A 22,494-nucleotide genomic window follows, 5' to 3' on the forward strand; every position below is an offset into this window, starting at 1 on the left:
TCAGAAAAAAAATGATTTTTGAATAATTTTTTTTTTTGGGGTTATTTTGTGGGTATCTTAGTAAAGCTGACATCACCCACCTGGTACATTTTCCAGCCATGTTGTAATCAAAAAGACATCCTACGTTATACAAGTTTTAAGACGCACACTTATGACCTTCTTATTCGATTTTCAAATTTGTTTATTGATTGAAAGCTCTTGTCCATACGATATTCATTTTTGATTAATTATTCAAGAAATTAAATTTGTAAAAAACAGCAACCTTTTGCTGTATACCAGCAAAAGACAATCACAACAAAGTACATGAAAGTTTTTGAAAATTTTTTTAAAAATAAAACTAGATTTTGATAAGTAACAGTATTTCCAACCATTACAATTTTTTTGTCTTTTGCCATATATTCACCTACCTCGTCGCGTAGGACATATAAAATTTTTCAGTAAAAATATTTCTATTTTAAACGCTAATTTCTAATAAATATCAAACTTTCTAGATATCATTTTGTTACGCACATGAAAATAATAGTACACGATAATTATATGAAATTTAATAAAAAAAAAACTGTCAAGTGTTAGCTTTTATATACCCCAAGGATGTAGTACAATCATTATTAGAAATGTATTATGCTGTCCCTTTCCTCTAAATATCGTTATGTTCGAAATAATTTTCCTTGAAAAATAATTAATTTTAAAAATAAAAAAGAACTCGAGAGATTTTTGTCATCATTTTTTTTTTTGAGCGCAAATGAAATATTTACATAAAAGGGATGGAAGTGAAGGCGGGGTGTCAAAAGTACAAAAATAGATAAATTTTTCAACTTGAGGAAGCTTTGGAGGCGAACAAAGTTTTAAAAACCAAGAATATCCACATAAAAATGCGGAAAGGGAGGGGGGTTGAAATTCTACGCCCCCAAAGACATTTCCTTGATACTACATATATAGATTTTTAACTCTGTAGCTCAATTTGGAGAAACTTTGGAGGCATACAAAGCTATCCGCTAAAATCTATTATATTTAACACAAAAAGTGGGTGGAGGTGTAGGGAAATTGACATCCCCAAAAGGTACTTCTTTTGGGGATGTCAATTTTTGACAGACGGACAGACAGACGATAGACAGACAACCGGAAATGGACTAATTAGGTGAATTTATGAACACCTATACGAAAATTTTGTTCATGGTATCAATATTTTTAAGCGTTACCAACTTGGGATTAAACTTAATATACCTTCGTATATTTCATATACATGGTATGAAAGGATAAAGAAGAATGTTTCTATTTTTAAAAACGGAACCATAAATTTAATAACGTTAAAAACTATAGAATTTTGAGTGTTTAAAATTAATTATTTTATAATCACAAAAAAGTAATTACATAGTACCCACATTACTAAACTACACACAAACATTGCGCACCGCAGATGTTTTTTTTTTTTTTTTAAAAGTGTTATGTAATAATTTTTTGTTGTTGAACGCTTCAATTATTGCTTTCTTTCATCACATACAAAGACTAAAAGTACAATATAAATAAATCTTTGTTCTCGATTTCTTTCAAATTTTATTATTTTATTATAGGGTAAGATGTAGTACCTAGAGTTAAATGTACCTTGAATCATTCAGTGTTTCTCGGTAGATATTTATATTAACGGAACGGAACGGAACATTTGTAGTGAAATGAGGATATTTTATTCAAATGCAGGTAGGATGAAGACTGGTTGTCAATGTGATTTTATTTTCGAATAAAAAACTAAAAAATATTTCGTTTTTTTTCGAAACAAGTAAAAAAAGGGTATTTATTATACAACGTAAATCGTTGATTATTGGTTAAATTTTGAAGAGGTTAACTCTCCAATACAGAAAGTGGTGTACCAAGTATAGATAAGCAGTATAAGTGGAAAAAGGAGGCTCATTTGACAAGAGTCATTAAAAATATTACTGAAGTCGTTGCTGGACTATTCAAAAGAGTGGATGTCGGTAAAAGAAACGTGCAGGGTTTTCAATTACATCAATTCTATGGTATTTTTCGTTAGAGTGAATTGTAACGATTACATGTTGAAGAGTTCACCCAGTAATGATCGGTGGAGGTGATTTTATGTACATTATGGTGTGAACCATGGTACATTACGATGTTGTATCACGGTTCTAAATCATGAACCATGGTTCACACGTTTTTCGATAGTTATTTAATATTTAAATTATCAAAAAGGTATATAATGTTGAGATATAAAAGTGCTATAAAAATAAATAAGCACCTAAATGAAAATTTTGATTCTGCGTGCGACGCCTTCCCTTTGAGTATTAAATTGTTACTATGTAAGAAATACCTTCGAAGTAACTTATTGAGAGTTATTGTAAAAAGTGGATCTCTAGAAAAATTTGAATTCTACTTATTGTTCTACTGTTTTTTCTTAAAATAGTACAAGAGACGGTATAAGGTCAAACTTCAACCAGATGAGACATATTTTTTATGAAATTTTATTTAATTGTAAACACTCCTATCATAGTTTTTCTATCGTAAAGTGTTCATGGCTATTTTTAATTAAATTAATTACGATCATTTTTTCCCATGAAAGGTTTTTTTTCAGACAAGCCTATTTCATTATTTTCGTAATTAAATTATCTTTCTTGTGATACCAATTTCAATTGGTTAACAGATCGTTTTAGATCTGTTCTTACCATATAAACGTGTAAGTAAATGCAGGTAACTACACCGATCTTTTAATCAATCGAAATTGGTATCAGAAGAAAGATAATTAACAAAAATAATGGTATGGGTTTCCCTGAAACCGTTTATGGAAAAAGTTGATTAAAATTAATTTAATTAAAAAAAGACATTAACACTTTTCGATGGAAAAAGTATGATAGGAGTGTTTAAAAATCAATAAAATTTTATAAAAAATATGTCTCTTCTGATTATCAGATGGCTGAAGATCGACCTTTTACAGTCTTTTAGACCAAAAGTCTCGAAAATTCCGGGGACTTTGATTGTAGGCTGTCTCGTGTCCTGAGACTTTGAAATTGTTTAAATTCCCAAATCCTATTCACGGTATTTTCTACATAGATTTATCTATTCTGACAAAGAAAGCTTCTCGCCATTTCTTCAGTTTAAAAAAAAAGTAATTATGGTTATAATCTAGTTTACAATACATAAACATTTAGCAGTTTACTGATAATAATTAATACCCAGTTACACTGATTACAGGTTTTTATAGTGATTTTCGTTGAATGTTTTTAATGTTTATCATCGCACAAGACATTACATAAACTGCATTCATTCTATCTTTCTACACCATATATTTGTAATGTAGACTGGAAACATCAATCGATAACGTCGGCTGTTCTGGTTCTTTTTTTTTATGAAAAAATATATAAATGTTACTTTATACGGTTTCATTTACAATACAACGAGGTTCATTTTCTATTGATTTAGAAGATGACTCTATAATTTGTTTACGTTTAGAATATACAAAGACAGTATTAACTCTGACTAATGCCTAATCAATAAGTTAGAATATTATTTTAATCATGTGTATTTTATTCACCACAAAATTCTTATATTTTTTGTACAGAGAGAGACAGAGAAGTGTGTGATTTTGAAAACGCTATAAAATAAAAAGCTATTAAATTTTTAACTATCTTAAATTCGCAAAAAAAAGTGTTTACGACAATTAGAAAAATTATATTCTCAAGTGGCTGTTGATAAATTTTCATACCCTCGTTTTTGCGACATGTTTGGAGTGGAGGTCACGTCAAACGGCCCAACATTTTTGTAGGCTACTATTATTCGGCTACTTTCGTATTATATTTATTTATCTTGCATTCAAGAAAAATGCAAATGATTGTTCTTATTTTTTCAATAGGTCGTTTTATTGACATGTTTTATGTTTTCCACATTGAAAACGCCCCAATTTCTAATATTTTCGTAAATGGGAAAATTGTAGTTTTAAATGAAGCCAATCACGAAGTTTCGTAAGAGTGTTAGTCATGAAACCATACCCCCACTGTACTGTAGATTATTAAATTATATTCAAAAAATTTAACTAAAATGTAACGGAGTTCGAAAATAACTCCAACAGCAAGATGACGTCCATTCCGCAGGATATGAATCACCCATTATCAGTACATTCTTTTATATTTCCATTCCAGGATCCATTTGCCTGAACACTCCTGCTGTTCTTTTCACATAAACCCACAAGTTTAGGCAAGTTGGGTAAACTTTTTTCCAGACAGAAAATTTTCAAGGATGCGAAAAATAATCAAGAATTTTTTCAGGTTTTCCAGAACAAAATTAAATATTTAGGACATTTCCAGGTTTTAAGGACCGCTGGACATATTGTATTTAATTTTTTTTTATTGAATGCAAATGAAAGACAAGTGAAAACAAACAATTGACTGAGTTAATTGTTGAAATACCATGTATAGTCAGTGTTGATTTCTTTATCACATTACATATACCAACATGTGACACATACATAACTGATAATCAAGTATAGTACATATTATGAAATTTCCGCCCTAATTGTCGCCCTCACGGGTAAACAGTGATGTTTACGAAAAAATGTTTACTAATATCTCTAACGGTTTACAAGATGGGTCCTACGGACCTAGGTCCCAATTGGCCTATGATGCTCATTTACGAACTTGACCTCACTTTTTACGTCCTGAGTACGCTGTAAAAATTTCAGCTCGATATCTTTTTTCGTTTTTGAGTTATCGTGTCCACAGACGGATACACAAATAATACAATCTTATAAGTGACGTATATGTTTGAAATAAACAATGTTGTTGCTATGCAAATATTTGATACTATGTGTTATATATATATATAACATAACAATTATGTTCTGAACTAATTTGCGCTGTCACGGGTAAACAATAATCTTTACAAAAAAATGTTTCAAACAAAAGTTGTTTATTTTTTTGTAAGGAACATTTTTTACATTTAAACTTTTATTCTATCTCTAACGGTTTACAAGATGGGTACTACGGACCCATGACCCAATTGACCCATATTGCTCATTTACGAACTTGACCTCACTTTTTACGTCCTAAGCACGCTGTAAAAATTTCAGCTTGATATCTCTTTTCGTTTTTGAGTAATCGTGACCACAGACGGACGGCCGGACGGACGGACAATCGGAAATGGATTAATTGGGTGATTTTATGAACACCTATACCAATTTTTTTTTTGTAGCATCAATATTTTTAGGCGTTACAAACTTGGGACTAAACTTATAATACTATGTATATTTCATATATACATGGTATAATAATCAATGTTTGTTTTTACCTCAAATAATATCGTAAAATTCATACTGAAATCAATAAACCACTGACTGGTATTTGGTAATATTGAATTAAATTAATTAACGAATCATGAGATAATAATTTATTGAAAACCGCAAGTATTGAATGTAAAAAACCACACTAATTATTTATATTGAAATACTGTGATGTCATTTTTATGTAAAATAAAAAAATATATGGAAAATAAACAAATTAACTATAAAATCGAACAAGTGCAAATCAAGTCCTGCACTGAGACCTCTGTACTATCACACCTTTTCTTTTATAAGAACTCACAATGGAAAAATTAAATTTTTTAAGGTAATTAATTGTAGAGAGCTTTACTTTGTGGAACTCCATAATTAGGATAAGAAATAAAATTTCTTTGCTTAGTCCACTTTTATTTTTTTAATATTTTAAGAATTATTAAAAAATATAAGTGGAATAAGCAAAGTAAATTGGAAATTTTATTTCTTATCCTTTTTAAGGTAAATTATCCTAAAATTATTGTCTTTAGACCTTGCACTTCGATCATTTTCTCAAAATCAGCGGGAATTAAATATAGTAAAATTTTGAAATAAAATTTTTGGTTTTTTGTGAAATTTTTGTAAAATAGTAATTACCCTTGGTAGAACCATAATGATCCATCATCATTTTTCTTAAAATAAAGATTTTATCAAGCGTACACGAGAAAAAAAAACATAATTCTTTCAAGTCATACCGATCTATGCATTTGTAATCATTTTCCTTTCAAAAATTCAACTTCATAAAAATTTATATATTTTTTGTGTTAAAAACAAATGAAATAAAAATAAAAAAATCATAAACAATAAGGGAAATTTACTTTACGATTTACTTGGAACACAAACAAAAAAAAATCGGTTCATCCGTTAGGACCTACGAAGCCAGAAACAAACACACCTCTTTTTAGTTGGGGAGGTTTATCATTAATTTTTTTATAAAATCAAACACGCTTTCTTGATTTTCTCACAAATCTAAAAAATATGATTTGAATCACTATGATTCTTTAGTCTCCATTATTAACAAAAATTCATTAGTTTCTAAAATATCTTACTATCTATTTTTAGATGTTTTATGACGTATTAGCTACCGTTGTGGGAGCTTGGACTAAAATCAGTAGATAAACGTTGTCTGAAAGCAACAAATAAATTATAAAAACAAAAATCATTGATGAAGTGGTACTTCCGGTTGGAAGACTACATTAACCATCATTAGTAATGTTACGTCCTGTTGCATTCTTTAACGGAAAAAATTATATATCAAAGCTTAAAAAACATAAACAACTCGTATATCATTAACAAATTTTTATCAATTATTCGAGCGTTTTTAACGATTTAAATTAAGAATACCCAAAAATAAAGGAAATTTGTTTACGTTAACAATGGGGATATTGCGTTTTAGAAATAAGAGAATCCCCGATTTATCTGTTTCATTACTGTTGCAACTTTCTATACACTCTTTATATTTTCAATAGAGTATGAAAAACGATTTTCTACTTGTTTGCTTGTGTTGTATATTCTAAGAATTTATTACGATAATAGTAAATCAATATTACTGAAAAGCTTTTCCTGTTACATAACATTAAAAGCTATATTCAATTTGAAGATAATCCGCATCATATTTTCGAAATATTTATATTTATACCAACTACTGCATAGTATAATCTTGATATATAAAAATTACGTGTTACGTTGTTTGTCCGCGATGGACTCCTAAACTACTGAACCGATTTTAAATTTGATTTGCACACCCTGTGCAATTTGATCCAACTTCAAATATAGGATAGCTTACATCTCAATTTTTATTCGCAATATTATTTTATTGCAAATTATTTGTCTTTTATTTGATAGTCACAATTATCTGTTAGTTCCAAGCGATTCTAACATATGGCGATATCTGTTGACTGGATTGAGTATTCAATAGATGGCGCTATGTTAAAAATACAAACGTTACATATAAGCTACAATTTAATAGCACCACCACGTGTTGTTGAGGCTAAGGTACAACCTAAATTTCTTCGTTCGTAAATAATAATTTCATTGTATTGCGGGGTAACGGTAGTAGAAAATCAGTCTATGTTTGTTTACAAATAGCATCTATGTAAAAAAGCATGGTGATCTTCATGACTGTTGTCCTCCTACTGTTCCTTAGCCACAGCAACGCGTGGTCTGCTAGGATGATATATAGTGTTCACTTTTTGAGAATCCAGTACATGCATTTTTTACACATAAATTATAGCGCAGAAAGAAATACAGCAGCAAAGTTTGTATTTCTTGTTTATTATCCAAAAAATAACAGTTTCTAAACAAAACGCTTCTACAATCAACAATATTGGATTGTGACCTCGTGTATGAGAATGTGATGTGAGTATACGGCGCAGATTATTTATGCGACAGACTTAGGAAATAGGATCCTAGAATTAAAAATCGAAAATCACATTTTGAATATTATTTGTCGTACAATAGGTGGTTATTCATTAGAGGCCATCCATAAATTACTTCACACCAATTTTTCGATGTTTAATAAATCAATAAATTTTATGTTAATCAATTATTTAGTAAAATGATGATTCATTTATTACGAATTACCCGCAGACGTATTTAAAGTGTACAGGAAAAATATTTTAATAATCATGGATTATCACTTAAACCCTTTTAAGTAATTTTGAAAATATATTTTTAAAGGCAACAGCAAGCGGTTACCACATGTTAAAAGTTTGTTTGTATAAATTTAATACGTAATAGGCCCCCATAATTAGTTTGTATATTTGTCCTCTTGGAGGAACTTTGTACGCTTTAATCTCTTGCTTATTTAAAATTTAAAAAATTAATTTATTTTAAAGTAATAAAGATATAAAAGATAAATTAATATTTGTTTTAATACAAAATTTCCACACCATTTCCCGACAAAAATCAATTATATTATGACGGCTTAATATACTTTTCTTAATGGACACTGTTTATGTACCCATTCTTTATTTCAAGATTTATAATTTAGAACGAGTTCTGCGTTATTTGAAGCTTGTACGACAGTGGTGGATTAAGAAGTAGTAGGCAACTGCCTAGACACCCCGAGAAAGGTCAAGGGCAAGAAGAGCGCCATAAGGAAGCGTCGAAAACTGATTTGCAAAGAGTAAAAAAAGAAAAGAGTGAAAATGGATGAAAAGACAAATTTTTACTAATCCGATTTTGTTGCAAAAAACTTTTAAACCTTCGTCGAAAATTCTGTAACCCAAATGTTTTTTTATGCATCCTTAAAATTTAACTTATCGAGGTTCTACTGTATATATACGGAAATTAATTTATTTAAATAACTATTAAAGATAAATGATGGACATTATCACTACATAAGTTATGAATTAATGATTCGATTTAAATTTTATAAACAAATGAAATTGTTTTTAAATACATAAAACACATAACTGTAATATTATTATGCCAATGCCTTGTTTGAATTATGTATGCATATCAAATGGATAGAAATATAAGTATACATTAATATAAAAGCACCATACTAGGTCAGTTTAATCTTTTTTAATAATCATTTCACATATTCACAGTTGCATTATTTAGTACTGAAGAACGGATTCGGTGAAAAACATCTATTACTAAATTTCATCTGATACAAACAATTATTTATTATAGAAACATGTTTCAGAACACAATTCGAATCAAAATTAAATTAAAGAACAATAGATATAGATGAAATGTTATTTACGAAAAAATATATAACTTTTATTTGATCTTTATTTTCCCGTGAGAGCGTAAATTAATACATTTAAATTTCTCCGAAACTATGAAAAGCAGGAATCGCATCAATGAATGATTTTAATCGGGAGTCCTCAATGACAGCTCCGATTTTTATGATTTTTTAAAAATGATTCTTTTTGTATATTATTAAAATCAGAAACATTTCAGATGAGGGAAATAATCTGGAGGGGGGATATGCAATGTCACGACTGAAATTCATCCCCTAAAAGAGTGAAATGGGGGATGAAAGTTTGTATGAAAATGTACATAAACCGTCATTTTTTAGTTCACTACTTAACCGATTTTAAAAGTTCTTTCACCAATAGAATGCTACATTATCAGCAAATAAAATGGGCTGAATTTTGTTTTCAAAAAAATTAAAGTTCCGCATCAAAAGTAAAAATCCATTAAATATTGAAATCGACATTTTTGAGTTCACTACGTAACAGATTTTGATACTTAACTATGTCAATAGATATAAGTATTAAAGATAAAAACTCCTGAATCAATTTTTGTATTATATAAATACGAGTTAAAATAGAGTAAAAACGATCAAATCCGTTCTTTATTTATTATTATCAACTTGATATATTTTTTAACATTCATATTTTTACATAATAAATTTATTTAAAAAAATATTAATTACAACAGAATAATTTACTCTCCCCTGATGAAAGGTGTTCGGTTATTTAATAACCTTCAAATTATATTGTACGAATAAAATGTCACTCACACCATGAAATTTTCAAACAAATAAATAATATACCTCAAATGAATTAGTTTTTATTGTTGTTAGAAACAATTTTCTAATTTAAAAGGTTTTTCTATCCCTAATCAGTTACGAGGACGGGGTTGAATAAGCCACTTTCGATTGAAACCGGAAGCTAAGAATTTATTCAATCGATCCGCATGGCTGATTTACTCAAACGATATTTAGTTCCTCCTTAGAGAGAGTAAGCGTGCTCTCTACGATCCTCTATAGCAGTAGAATATCAAGAAAAAATACAAAAATTCGATATATCAAGAATTTCGACCAAAATCAAAGTTGATATATATAAGTAATTTTCTTAAATTATACTTTCAATCTTGAATATAAATTATATTAGAGATCTCGACGCAATTAGATCTGACTTAGTTTTTGGAATATGAAAAATTGAAAATTTCGTTCTCATTTTATCCTAAAGAGTGTCGGTAACACCGATTTTTATTTTTCTATATTTTTGTTTGTCTTATTTTCTCAAATTCCCTAAGACTTGTTTTGGAGAAAATATTAAAACATATCATCCATCCTTTTGAAGTCATTTATTTATTTAAATAATCGGGCAATATCGCCCTAATATTTTCAGAATTGATTTAGACTTAGTCCAAATTTATATTTAAAAAAAAATTAACCCTTTTTATCCAAAAAAAAAAGCCTTGGCGCGCTTACATCCTTAAACAATAAATTACTTTTTTACGACTATTTAGTCTAATCACGAAGAATTATACAAGCGGCAACGTTATTTAATTTGTTTATGCCTTGTGATCATTGTGTTGCTTGTTATACTATGTACTTAGATGAGCAATATATGATAGGAGTAATCGCTGTAGAAATATTTTAAGAAATAAAATTTTTATTCAATATATTTAAATAAACAAGTGAAAAAAAAAACAATTGACTGAGCTAATTGTTGAAATACCATGTATAGACAGTGTTGATTACACTGACATACTACACATACATACATGTCACACATACATAACTGATATTCCCATACAATACATACAATTTCAGCATAATTTCCGCTCTCACGGGTAAAAATGTTTCAAACAAACATTTTTTACATTTAAACTTTTGTTCTATCTCTAACAGTTTACAAGATGGGCTCCACGGACCCAAGACCCAATTGACCTATGCTGCTCATTTACGAACTCGACCTCACTTTTCACGTCCTACGTACGCTATAAAAATTTCAGCTTGATATCTCTTTTCGATTTTGAGTAATCGTGATGACAGGTGACAGACACACAACCGAAAATGGACTAATTAGGTGATTTTATGAACACCTATACCAAAGTTTTGTTCATAGTATCAATATTTTTAAGCGTTACAAACTTGGGACTAAACTTAGTATACCTTGGTATATTTCATATACATGGTATAAAAATTTGGCTCTTAGGTTTGATGACCATCAAATGTTTTAAGAAAAAAAAAATCAAAATTTTGTTAGGAAAATTGATTAATTAAAACTTATTTTATAAAACTTTCAATTGGATTGTACATTTAATTGAAAATAATTTATTCTCTCTCTTAATGGTATAATATTTGAGTTAACTATACTAAAAAGTTTTAATTTTTACAACCAGAGACACATTAAATATTAAAATACGTACAAACTGTACCGTTTTGTTTGCTCTTTACTGCATCAAACTTAACTAAAACTAGTAACTATCCACCTGCATCAGTGGTAATGGTAATGCCAATACGAGTTTACCGCAATACCATACCAGCAACTCAACTATTTTAATTTTCAGTTAGTTGAGAGAATCACCTCATATGCACATGCAGAAAGCAGTCATTATAAAATACAGTTTAATTCATGCAGAAAATTGTAAAATTTACGGTCACAAACTATTAGTTAAGAACATTCAAAAATACTATTTTATATATATTAAAAAATAAATGTAAGAAAATTTGTTTGAAAAAATTAGAACCGACTTCAAAAAAGGAAAAATAATTCTACCAATAATTTCTTTGTGATCTAATACTTTTGAAATCGACATCAATCTCACCCTTAACTACAAAACGACTCATTGATATCGGCTTCAAAAAGTAATTGCTTAAAATGAAATTATTGATAGAAGTAGTTTTTTAAAATAATTTTTTTCTGTTTCTGTTTTTAAAACTATGGTATTTCCAGCATGAATGCGCTTGTCTACAGATTAAGCCTATTTTTCTCACAGACTCCAAATAATGTTAGCTGTGAGATCCCGAAGTTGCCGAGTTTTTGGTCGTTTAGATCGCGAAATAATCAATCAGCCGCAAAGAACGGACAAAATTTCTGTATGTTTGGGATGTAATAGTAATCATAGCTTTAGCAGCATAGGAACTGCAAATACCATGCTGAAAATACCTTTGCTTTCAGAATTTTTAAATTAATAAAAACTAAGCTTTCGTTTTAAGAAATTAGTTAATTACTAGAGTGATACCCACCCGCTTCGCTGGGTTTAAAAGTAAAGATTGATAAAGGTTGCTCTCGCTTATCCCTTTTTCGATAACACTCGTAATAATGGTAAGGATTATTTTACACAGGTAAAAATATATGTATGGTTTTCTATTTTTTAAATGTATAATAGTTGTAATTATTCATTGAATATATCAGAAAAGATGGCTGTGAAATATTTTATATTGACTACTTTTACAGAAATCTATCATTTATGGTAATGTCAAATTAAATTAATTTTTATTTATTTATTTATTTTTTATTAATATATCTTTATAAATTATATCTCATGTGTTATTCTGATATATCAGCTATTATGCTGTACAGTTTCATTAAAAACCATTCGCTAGTTTTAGCGTAAAAGCGTAACAAACAAACAAACAAACATGCTTACTTTCGCATTTATAATGTATAGAGATTAGTTACAAAATCATAAACATCACGTTCGTGGAATTATTCCTGAGAGAATAGCGCACTTACATACCCAAATGCACAAGCTTTCTTTTGTTTTACGTCGGTTACTTATACATATACTAAAATTTTTTCCTCGGAATAAGAAGAATTAAGTACTCCAATGATAGAATCATCGCGCATATATTTCATTTTGTTTTGTCGGGTTGAAATATTCGGTGCAAAATTTTCAAAATCGGTGGTTACTTTCGATGTCTATTAGGCAGAATCGAGAACATTCCAACGTGTTCTTAGCATCTAAATCAAGAAATCATATGTGCCTTCTTTGATAACAGATTCTCAACTAGAGACGAAGCGTCTCCGCGTGGAATTAGCTATTTTATGTAGATGAAGATATAGGAATCTACGTGAGTTAGAGTAGCCCAGAAAACGAAAAATAAACTAATTTAAACTAAATAGGTACTGAAAATAAAATCACAGCTCGCAGGTTAATTGGAAATCGTCATATCACTTAAGCTATAATTTAGATTGTTTCATCAATTTAAAATTTTAAATTATTCGATTTTTTAAACATGTGAGATCATAAACCAGCTTAAAACCTCATGTTTATATGATGTTTTAATTTTTATTACATTTAAACATAAAAAAAAATCATACAACCTTGAAATTTCAAGTTGTTTACCCCACTCAGTCGATAAGTCCCATAACACAAGCTTCACTAGCATGTTGTAAAAATATAGTAGGTAACAACAGAACAGCTTCATTTCATTTTACACAAAACATTTATAGTTTACAAAAAATATGATGTAATAATTGTGTAAATAAACCATATTATTATAAATAAAAAAGAGCGCCAAAAAATAGTTAATCTTAATTCTGTTAAACATATCGTTATATCAAGTTTTTTCCTGTTCACGAACAACGAAAATGTAAATATTAGTATAAAACTGTATTCGCTTCGTGCGTGAATTTCGTTTCCATGACAACGATACACTACTTTAATTATAGAATTGTATGGATGCATATAGAATTGTATGGATTGCATTGAAAACTTACATTTAAAATTTAATATTCTTGTTTCACAAATTTAAATAAATAATTATGATAATTTACATTTGAAAAATAATATTTGTACAATTTGATTTCTTATTTTCACAATTTTTAATGCATTAAGTTTAATTAATAAGTGTTTTTCAATCATTTTAATTTGACAGTTTCTATATCATTAACATGTAAAGAATTGCAAATTAGTCATAACAGCCTCCTTTATCTCCAAAATTTTTCACTTAAAGCGCTGGCATCGATTTTATTATCCCTACCATGACTACGCACACAACGAATATGTAATTGCATAATTTTTAAAACGGATCTTGAATGTGTCGGGTTATGCTTTTTTCACGTTTTGATTTGTTTTACATTTATAAAAAGAAAACCTCCGTACACGATAGGGTGAACATTACATCCCTATCCCTATATATTATAAATGTGAAAATAGGGATGTTTGTTTGTTTGTTACGCTTTCACGGAAAAACTAACGAATGGTTTTTAATGAAACTGTACAGCAATATAGCTATTACATCAGAATAACACATGAGCTATAATTTATAAAGATATATAAAAAAAAGAAAAGAATTTAATTTAATTTGACATTTACTATTTTAAATTTTTACAGAAATATTTAATTTATTGATAATTATGATCATAGAACTGTTCCATCTATAATCATCATTTTCAACCATAAAATAAAAGTTTCTGTAATAATTTAAAATAGTAAATGTCAAATAATTCAGAGCCACCTTTTCAAATATACCCAATGAATTATTACTATTTTACAATTTAAAAAATTGAAAACTATGCATATCTTTTAGGTGAGTAAAACAATCCCTTCAAGTGTTATGGAAGGGGGATAACTGAGATCAAGAGATGTTGAGGCTATAAAGCAGTGGTTTTTACATTTAAGCCCAATGAAGCAGGTGGGTATTAAGCTAGTCTATAGATATTTCTTAAAATCAACTCCAATGTGTCTTCGATAAAAAGTCATCAAAAGAAATGTAGTTCGGGCGTCAAGCCCATACTAGTTGGCAATATCACAATACTTCTGGTCGATAGTTCTATTCAATACTGTAATATTACTTATGCTAACATAGATACTATAATACCTGTCTCTATTCGTAGGGAGCACACCGTATGGTCGATCATAGCGCTCGATGTGGACAAAATTTCGTTAAATCATGCTCACGTTCAGAATTAAAATAAAATAATAAATTCCAATTTATATTTGAAAGATTGAATTATGGAGGGTAGAGATAAGGAGAACTATCTTAAATTTGAGTTAAAGTAAAAAAGTGTCCATCTAAAAACATCAAATAACAGTTACAAAATTGACCAGAATGGCGCTTGTGTAGCAGGAGGTGTTTGATGTGAAATTCTCTATCCTTCTCGAACAACTTTTGAACCCTTCTTTTAAAACTTACATTTTTGCTACAGCAGCGCCACCCTTATTTGCTGCTTTTCGATGGACACTTTTTTATATACAGAGATGATTCTCCTTATCTCTACCCTCCATAGATTGAATAAAGAAAATAAATATTTAATAAATTTAACAATAACAGTTTATGACAGATGAAATCTGTCAATTTGATCTTTTTAATTTTTTTTTTCGTTATTGTGTTTATTCTACTTACTTTTTTCTTATTTTGTAACTTTTACATAGAAAAAATTTATTTTTTACTTTAAATTGTACTTTTTTTTTTTATAAATAATTGGCTTCCAACACATATTAACTAATGTTCTAAGAGCATGATTTAATGTTGCCGTCAAATTTCGTTTTCATCGCGCACTCTACGTATACCATACCAGCATTGTAGTAAACGTCATACATTTCTTAACGTGTACGAACAAAATAAATGGGCAGGTTTCTCGATAAACCTTTACAAATTAACATAATTATATAAAGCATTTTATCGTATGTTACAAAGTATGTAAACAAAAAAATATAAACTTTAACAAACTATTAGCGTTTTGTTTGTTCATTTGATAGCATAAGCATTCCTCATAATTAAAACCGCATGAAATATATTCACATAAACCTATACTAAATTAAATAAATATGTCCAACTTCCTGTTGACAGACCGTTCAGTCACAGTGTTCACTGATAGACAATGGATTTTTATATTATATTTTTACACTATTTGTAAATAAAATTAGTACTAACTAGCGAAAATATACAATCATTAATCGAATGAAATCTCGGAATAATGGATGGGTTTGGATAATTATTAGATCAGTAACTATTAATAGAATTTTAGAGGGACTATAAAGCCGCATCAAGATTTGTATTGTTTTAAAGTAGTACGAGTGCTAAGGCAAGTTTAGACTTGTGGTTGAAATTATTTATACCTTATGATGAATTTTGTTTTAACTTCATGAATATAGAAAAAAGTAAGAATAAAATTTTTCGATATCCCTCATTTAGATGCATTGCTTAACGCATGTATTCTGTCATACTCGTGATAGTTATATGCCTAGATATAAATCGAACATCGTGAACTAAATACATGCTTTTTAGTGAAGTAATGAGTTATTTTTGTCTTTACAATACCATGCAACTACAAAAATTATATAATTATATAATATATTGTGTACAAGTGATGCTTATAAATTTGATAATATAGATATCGCTCTTCAATCATCAATACTCTAACTATAGTCGTCTCTGTTCATCAAATGATGGATCTTCGATGAACTCATAATTAAATTAAAATTTTGTTTTTATATCATCTACAACTTTATATTTTTATGGTATTATTATAAAATACAAGATTGTCTAAATATTTTTGATAGTTTTTTATCACACTTTCTAGAATTTTGATAGAGAAATATCCAATTGAAAAGGATAACCTATATGATTTATCATTTTTTTCAACCAACTTTGAACGATAAAATAATAATAAAAAGCCCGATGACCTAGGAATTTTTTGTGATTTTTGGAAACTTTGCTAATAAAAAAATGTATTTATTAATTGAAATCCCTAGTATTATTAAATCCTTGCACATCTCTTTAAATTGTCATATTTTAAAAATAACTTTAAAAATAAAAATGTAAATTGCGACCTAAGATACCACACTCTCATCATGTGACGGTTAACTATGATGTGGTGAAAAATATTAGATTGTTTATAAAATAATTGTTCATAATCAAATAAAATAATATGATATTAAGCTGACTGATGAGTCATTAATAGTATGGACACATCATAATAATAATTGAATCAGCTGACTAATAAAACATGCAAATTAATATCTCTTATCTTTCTTATTACATGAAAAAAATGTGGTACATTCTGGGTTTCCAGATCATTTTGACTAAATTCCACCATTGACGTTTAAAAGACCTTAAAAAGCGATCTGACAGTCTTATTCATAACTTTGCGAAGTGACATACATTTTCATGTAAAAATGCGGTAATTTCCCGCGTTAAAAAGACAGTTATTATTTTATATTATCAGCTGATTAAAAATAATGGAAAATTTAAACGTAAACTGCACACGTGAATACAAGAATTTTTCACATAATCAGATTGCATTTAGAAACAAGAAACAATGAGTCAATATTATTATTTTAGATTAAATTGTTTTGTTTGTGAGATAACTTTTGCTATTTTTCTAACAATTTGTAAATAAACATCAAAATAACAAATTCTTTTTCGTTACCTCTATGTAGATAACAGATTATTTTAATTTATCGCAAAGGCACTTTGTTCGGAAACTCATTTTTCGATTAAAGTTCAAAAATAGGCATACAACCTTCGGAAGCTTGTTTTCCTCAATTTTCCAGATAAAGAATGTTTTAGGCTTACCATAAGTTTCAAATGGCTTTACACAGACTTAAATGTTTAAATGAACAGAAGCTAGCAGACAATTTTAGCAAAACAAATTTATTCTCCTTTAATGCATATACACAGAGGTCGTGTGATAAAATAACACCATTTTTTTCTCGAATTTTATGACAAAGTTTCAACTAAGTATTGACTTTTTGTTTTGTTTGATAAAATAGAATGAATATAATTGTGTAAATCTAATATCATTTTGTATCCATTATAATATTAAAACAGAAAAAGCTTCTCAAATTTCACAAATATGGGCGTCATCTTTATACCATATGTGAAATAAATACGTGTGAAACGATTTCAAATAGTATATTGTTTGCCAATAATCGAGCACTTTATACAAAATACATTAATAGTCGAATTAATAAGCCGGAAAATATTGAAAACCTGTCGGATAGCATCAATTTCATCAATTGTTTTCTCTATGTGTTCTTCTGAAGTTTTTAGCCCTTGCGTTGCAAAAGCGAAAGTTAGTGTGATGATGAATATTTCTAAAGAACACGTTAGAAACATTCATCACCACTAACTTTCGCTTTCATGTGAAACTTAGGAAAATTTGAACGAATTTAGGAAAAAATTTTTGTAATAGTGTCCCATTTTTGAACGCAAGGACTGAAAACTTCAGAATAATAATAATAATAATAATAAATCCTCTATAGTCGACAAACTCAACCCAACCAACTTGTTATTACAACAATACTCTGAGTCTATAAAATTTTCAGTCTATTTTCACCGATTACCAATTTCAACCCCCCTCCTTCCATAAGAAACATTCTATAAAATTAATATTTTGCCTCTGGATTTTGTTTTTTGGTATTCCATCACGAAAGCCGATAAAAAAATTTTGCCCTAACATTATCTCTCTAAATTCAACAATACCACATCTCCCCACGGGATAAGTGCAATTTTTTACCCAATTGGAGAGGGGAGGGATTTTAAATATAAATCTTATCTAATTTTTTTCATGGTATTGATGAATTTAGAGAATTCGTGGTTAGTGTGGTAAAAACAATTTTTGAAACCGCAGTCCAGCATGTTTCATATTTTCTGGCTTATTATTCGACTATAAAGTAACTGTAAATAGGAAAATACGGAAAAAATAAACTTGAAAATGAACAAAATCTAATACAAGCCATGTTTAATGTATCTTATTTTGAAATTATGCAACGTGTTAAGGTAGTTACTCCGTAATTGCAATATTTCAAGAATTACTTAAAACTCAGATTATGAGCTATTAAATGTATAATATACACGCTGTTAAAACAACTAGGTTGTGTGCAGCCCGGTTGTATAGCATTTGACCGAACTGTCGCGGAGTAACTACCTTAACATGTTAAAAATTGAATTAGTCATTTCATTATAAATTTATAAAGGGTGCATTTAGGGGTAAAATAAAGTTTCTTCCTTATAGTTTATAAATAAATATTTCATGGTTTATTCGTCTTATTCTAGTTACAGGGTATTGAAAATTAAAAAAAGGATATTATTGTGAATAATGACTAAAACGGCTACTTATAAAAATTGAAAAAGTGGCACACATTGCCTCAAGCATAGGGCATTTCATATGGTTATAACTTTTGTAAGAAAGTCAGTGGCGAGATTTTTTTCTCGGAACGAGGTAATGTCATATCTCTATACCCCCATATCTCTACGGATAACTTTCGTAATTTACCATCTTAAGGTTTAAATCATGAAGAATTCTTAGCTTAATTTCTCTAAGCAGGTATTTTAACAATATTCACAAAAATATCCTTTTTCTTTCAAAATTTCAACACCGTATATTTAGAAAAGTACGCTTTCCCGACTATATGCATTGAGAAATTATCTTTACTTTATTTCAACCCCTTTTCCTTAAAAATTAATAATGTCCTTTCTATTGAGCAAAAATTACATTTCAAACAAAATTAAAAGCAGTTGATTCGAATTTAAAACAAAATGTGGAAAAACCAATCGACTTTCCAAATTCGAGGTGACAAGCATTGGCTGGGGGTTAAGTTTGACGAGAAAAATAAGGTAAAGTAAGTTATTTTAAAAAACATTGCATCATTGCTTCTGATGTAGTTTATTCATGATTGAATAATAAGGTAATAGTATAGGAGCTCGCAACGTTTTCGAGAGACAATTTTATTATTGCTGATTTTCTGATATGTTGTTCTGATATTTTCGGTGGTTGCGTTTAGTATTGCGCAGCCTAAATGTACAGGTAATAATTCTTTTAAAAGTGTTTTAGTATGTCTGTAATTTTAATATTATGTTATTTAAATATACAAAAACCTAAAATTAATTTACAAGACTTTAATTCGATTGCTAAACCTTAAATAAAGGCGAAAAAGTTGAAAAATATTGCAGTGCCAATGACATTAGTATTATATATATCTTATGTTATGAAAATGTATGGGTGTTAAATGGCCATGATCGTTAAAGCGGCAATAATTAAAATAGTATTTTAGTGATTATTAGTTCCGAGTTCGAATCCAGCCGCAGTCAGCAATTTTTTTAAATTTTTATGTAATTCCATTGAATTTTTTTTTTTTAATTTTAGTTTTTTGTATACTTAAATAAATTATTAATATACAGACATACTAAAACACTTTTAAAATGATTATTACCTGTTCATTTGGGCTGCGCAGTACTAAACGCAACCAATACCGTCAGCCAGATGGCCCAAGCTCTATCCTAAAGAGCAAGAAGAACAACATATCATAAAATCAGCAATAATAAAATTTTTGTTCTGCTGACGTTGCGAGCTCCTGTACCATAAAGTAAGTTATTTTAAAACATAACATTGCATCATTGCTTCTGATGAAGTTTATTCATGACTGAATAGCTAGGCGAATATAATTAATTGATCTGTCCTACCAAAAAATAAAAAATTTGAATAAAACTTACCTTCAGGGAATGAAATTTTTGGATGGTATCCAGCGTCTAAATATCCAATTTGTTGTTGTACTGTTAATAAATCTCTGGATTCTTTCGGATATGTTGGATCTGCCCGTCCTGTACATAATGCACATGGCGGCATACCCGGTACACAATTACAACGTACACTAGATGGACGCCACTTCTTCGAGATCACATGCAAACCAGTCGTTTGCAATAATCTACGATTTCTGAAAACACTTTTCACAAACGGTTTCGTTCTTGAACATGCACTATTATTTCCGGTATTGTTATTTCCGGTATTTGAATTTGAACTAGAACTACTATTTGTTGACATATTATCATTACCATTATGTAACCATAATGTGTCATCAACAATGTTATTTGTTTTGGTAGCACCAGGTAGTACACCACGATATCCATTTACTGAACCTGGTGAATTTGTAACACTAGTTGGTGTTCTTGGTATATTACCAAATACTACCGGACCTTTAGAATTTCGAATTTGTTTATGTAATTCATTTAATTGCCGTATTCGATATTCTAAATCAGATATTTGCCATTGTATCCATGTCCATCTACTTGCAATTGCAGCTCGCTCTTGCGCAAACTTCCAAGATGCTCTCTTTGCTCTGTAAAAAAAACAAACAAGAAACATACATAAATATTTATTTTAATGTCAATTTAATAATAAAGCTCCATCATTCTTTCAAACTTATTAAATATTTCGATCTAATTAAACGAAATTTCATATGCTCAAAAAAAAAAAGATTTTCCACAACTTTTTGCAATTTACTCGAAAACTATGCATTTTATTGTTAGAGAAAAAAATAGTTCAGTCCAAAGTTATCGAGCGTAATATTTCTAATCGATTTGCATGTATAAATTATTTTATCTTTTATATTCTGAAAAATCTACATCATTGTATTTTTCCGTTATATAATTTTTCCGTTTGTTTGTATTTTCTTTAATTTTTCTTAAAAAGTAAAGCATTTTAGGGAAAAAATACTTTGATAAAAGTTGTTACATAAAATTTTCTACAGAGTTGTATATTTTGATTGTTCTCAATCTTACCAATTTTCGAAAAAAAACGATATTTAAATAAATATATGCGAGGCACACATATGTTTGTTTACCGCCCTTTCGTGATGAAAATTATAATTCCGGAAAAAACCAGAAAAATGCGAAAAAAATATTGAGCGATTTTACTCCAAAACAAACCTCCGACGAAAATGGAGCTATTGCTTTGTGTACTGATGATGGAATTTTGGAAAAATTGCTAAAAATGTTGAAAATCAATCTTAAATAATAGATGTCAAAACTGACCATCGTTAAAATTTATATTTATACATATGTATGTATAGGTCGCAATTTAAATCCGATTTTAATGAAATTTGGTATTTGAGAGGTTAAGTTCGTTAATGAAAAAATAGACAGATCAACAAAGAGTGAAGAAGAAGGGGGGGGGGGTTGCACAAAATACAATACTTTTGTATTTTTTGATCAGTTTTAAGCAAAGTACTCTTATGATTTTTTTTTCTAGGTGCGTAAAAAAAAAATTGTTTTTTCTCAATCTCTTAAGAGAAAATTCGCTTAGCTAATGCAGTTCCTGCGCTACAAATTTCTTTTAAATAGTTTCGGAACCACTAAAAAAAGCAATTGGAAAATGGTTGGAATTAATTACGTATTGTTTTATCTACATTAATTTAGTCGGAAAATAGGTGTAGATAACATAAATTTAATGGTTGTATGAATTAAAAACATTTTTTTACATCAATAATCTAATTATATAAGTTATGATTATTTTGTTGACTAATCTTATCAATATAAATGTTATTAAAATAAAACACAAATATTAAATAAAATGTGTGAATATAATAAGTTCATACTATGTTGTTCAAGTTAACTGATCAAAAATATTTAAATCTAAATCGAAGTATGTACGTTTTTTCTTTAATTTAGTGTACGCTAACGTATTCGTTGCGTGCAGAACCGTTTTTAGCGCCGTTCGCGGAAATACTTAAACTTCCTGTATCGTTAGATTATTCTGTTGAGTTAT

General features: G+C 28.8%; 1 protein-coding gene across 2 annotated transcripts in view; it reads right to left on the reverse strand.

Moving 5' to 3' along the window:
• The window catches only part of LOC123297253 (KAT8 regulatory NSL complex subunit 1), a 54,272-nt gene that overhangs the window by 20,912 nt on the left and 10,866 nt on the right, over positions 1 to 22,494 (reverse strand). For both annotated transcript variants that reach the window (XM_044878843.1, XM_044878844.1), the window contains exon 3: positions 20,445 to 21,067. In XM_044878843.1, the coding sequence (XP_044734778.1) occupies positions 20,445 to 21,067 (623 nt within the window). The remainder of the gene's footprint in view (positions 1 to 20,444; positions 21,068 to 22,494) is intronic.

This window comes from Chrysoperla carnea, chromosome 4 (genome assembly GCF_905475395.1).
Source record: "Chrysoperla carnea chromosome 4, inChrCarn1.1, whole genome shotgun sequence".
NCBI classification, from domain to species: domain Eukaryota; kingdom Metazoa; phylum Arthropoda; class Insecta; order Neuroptera; family Chrysopidae; genus Chrysoperla; species Chrysoperla carnea.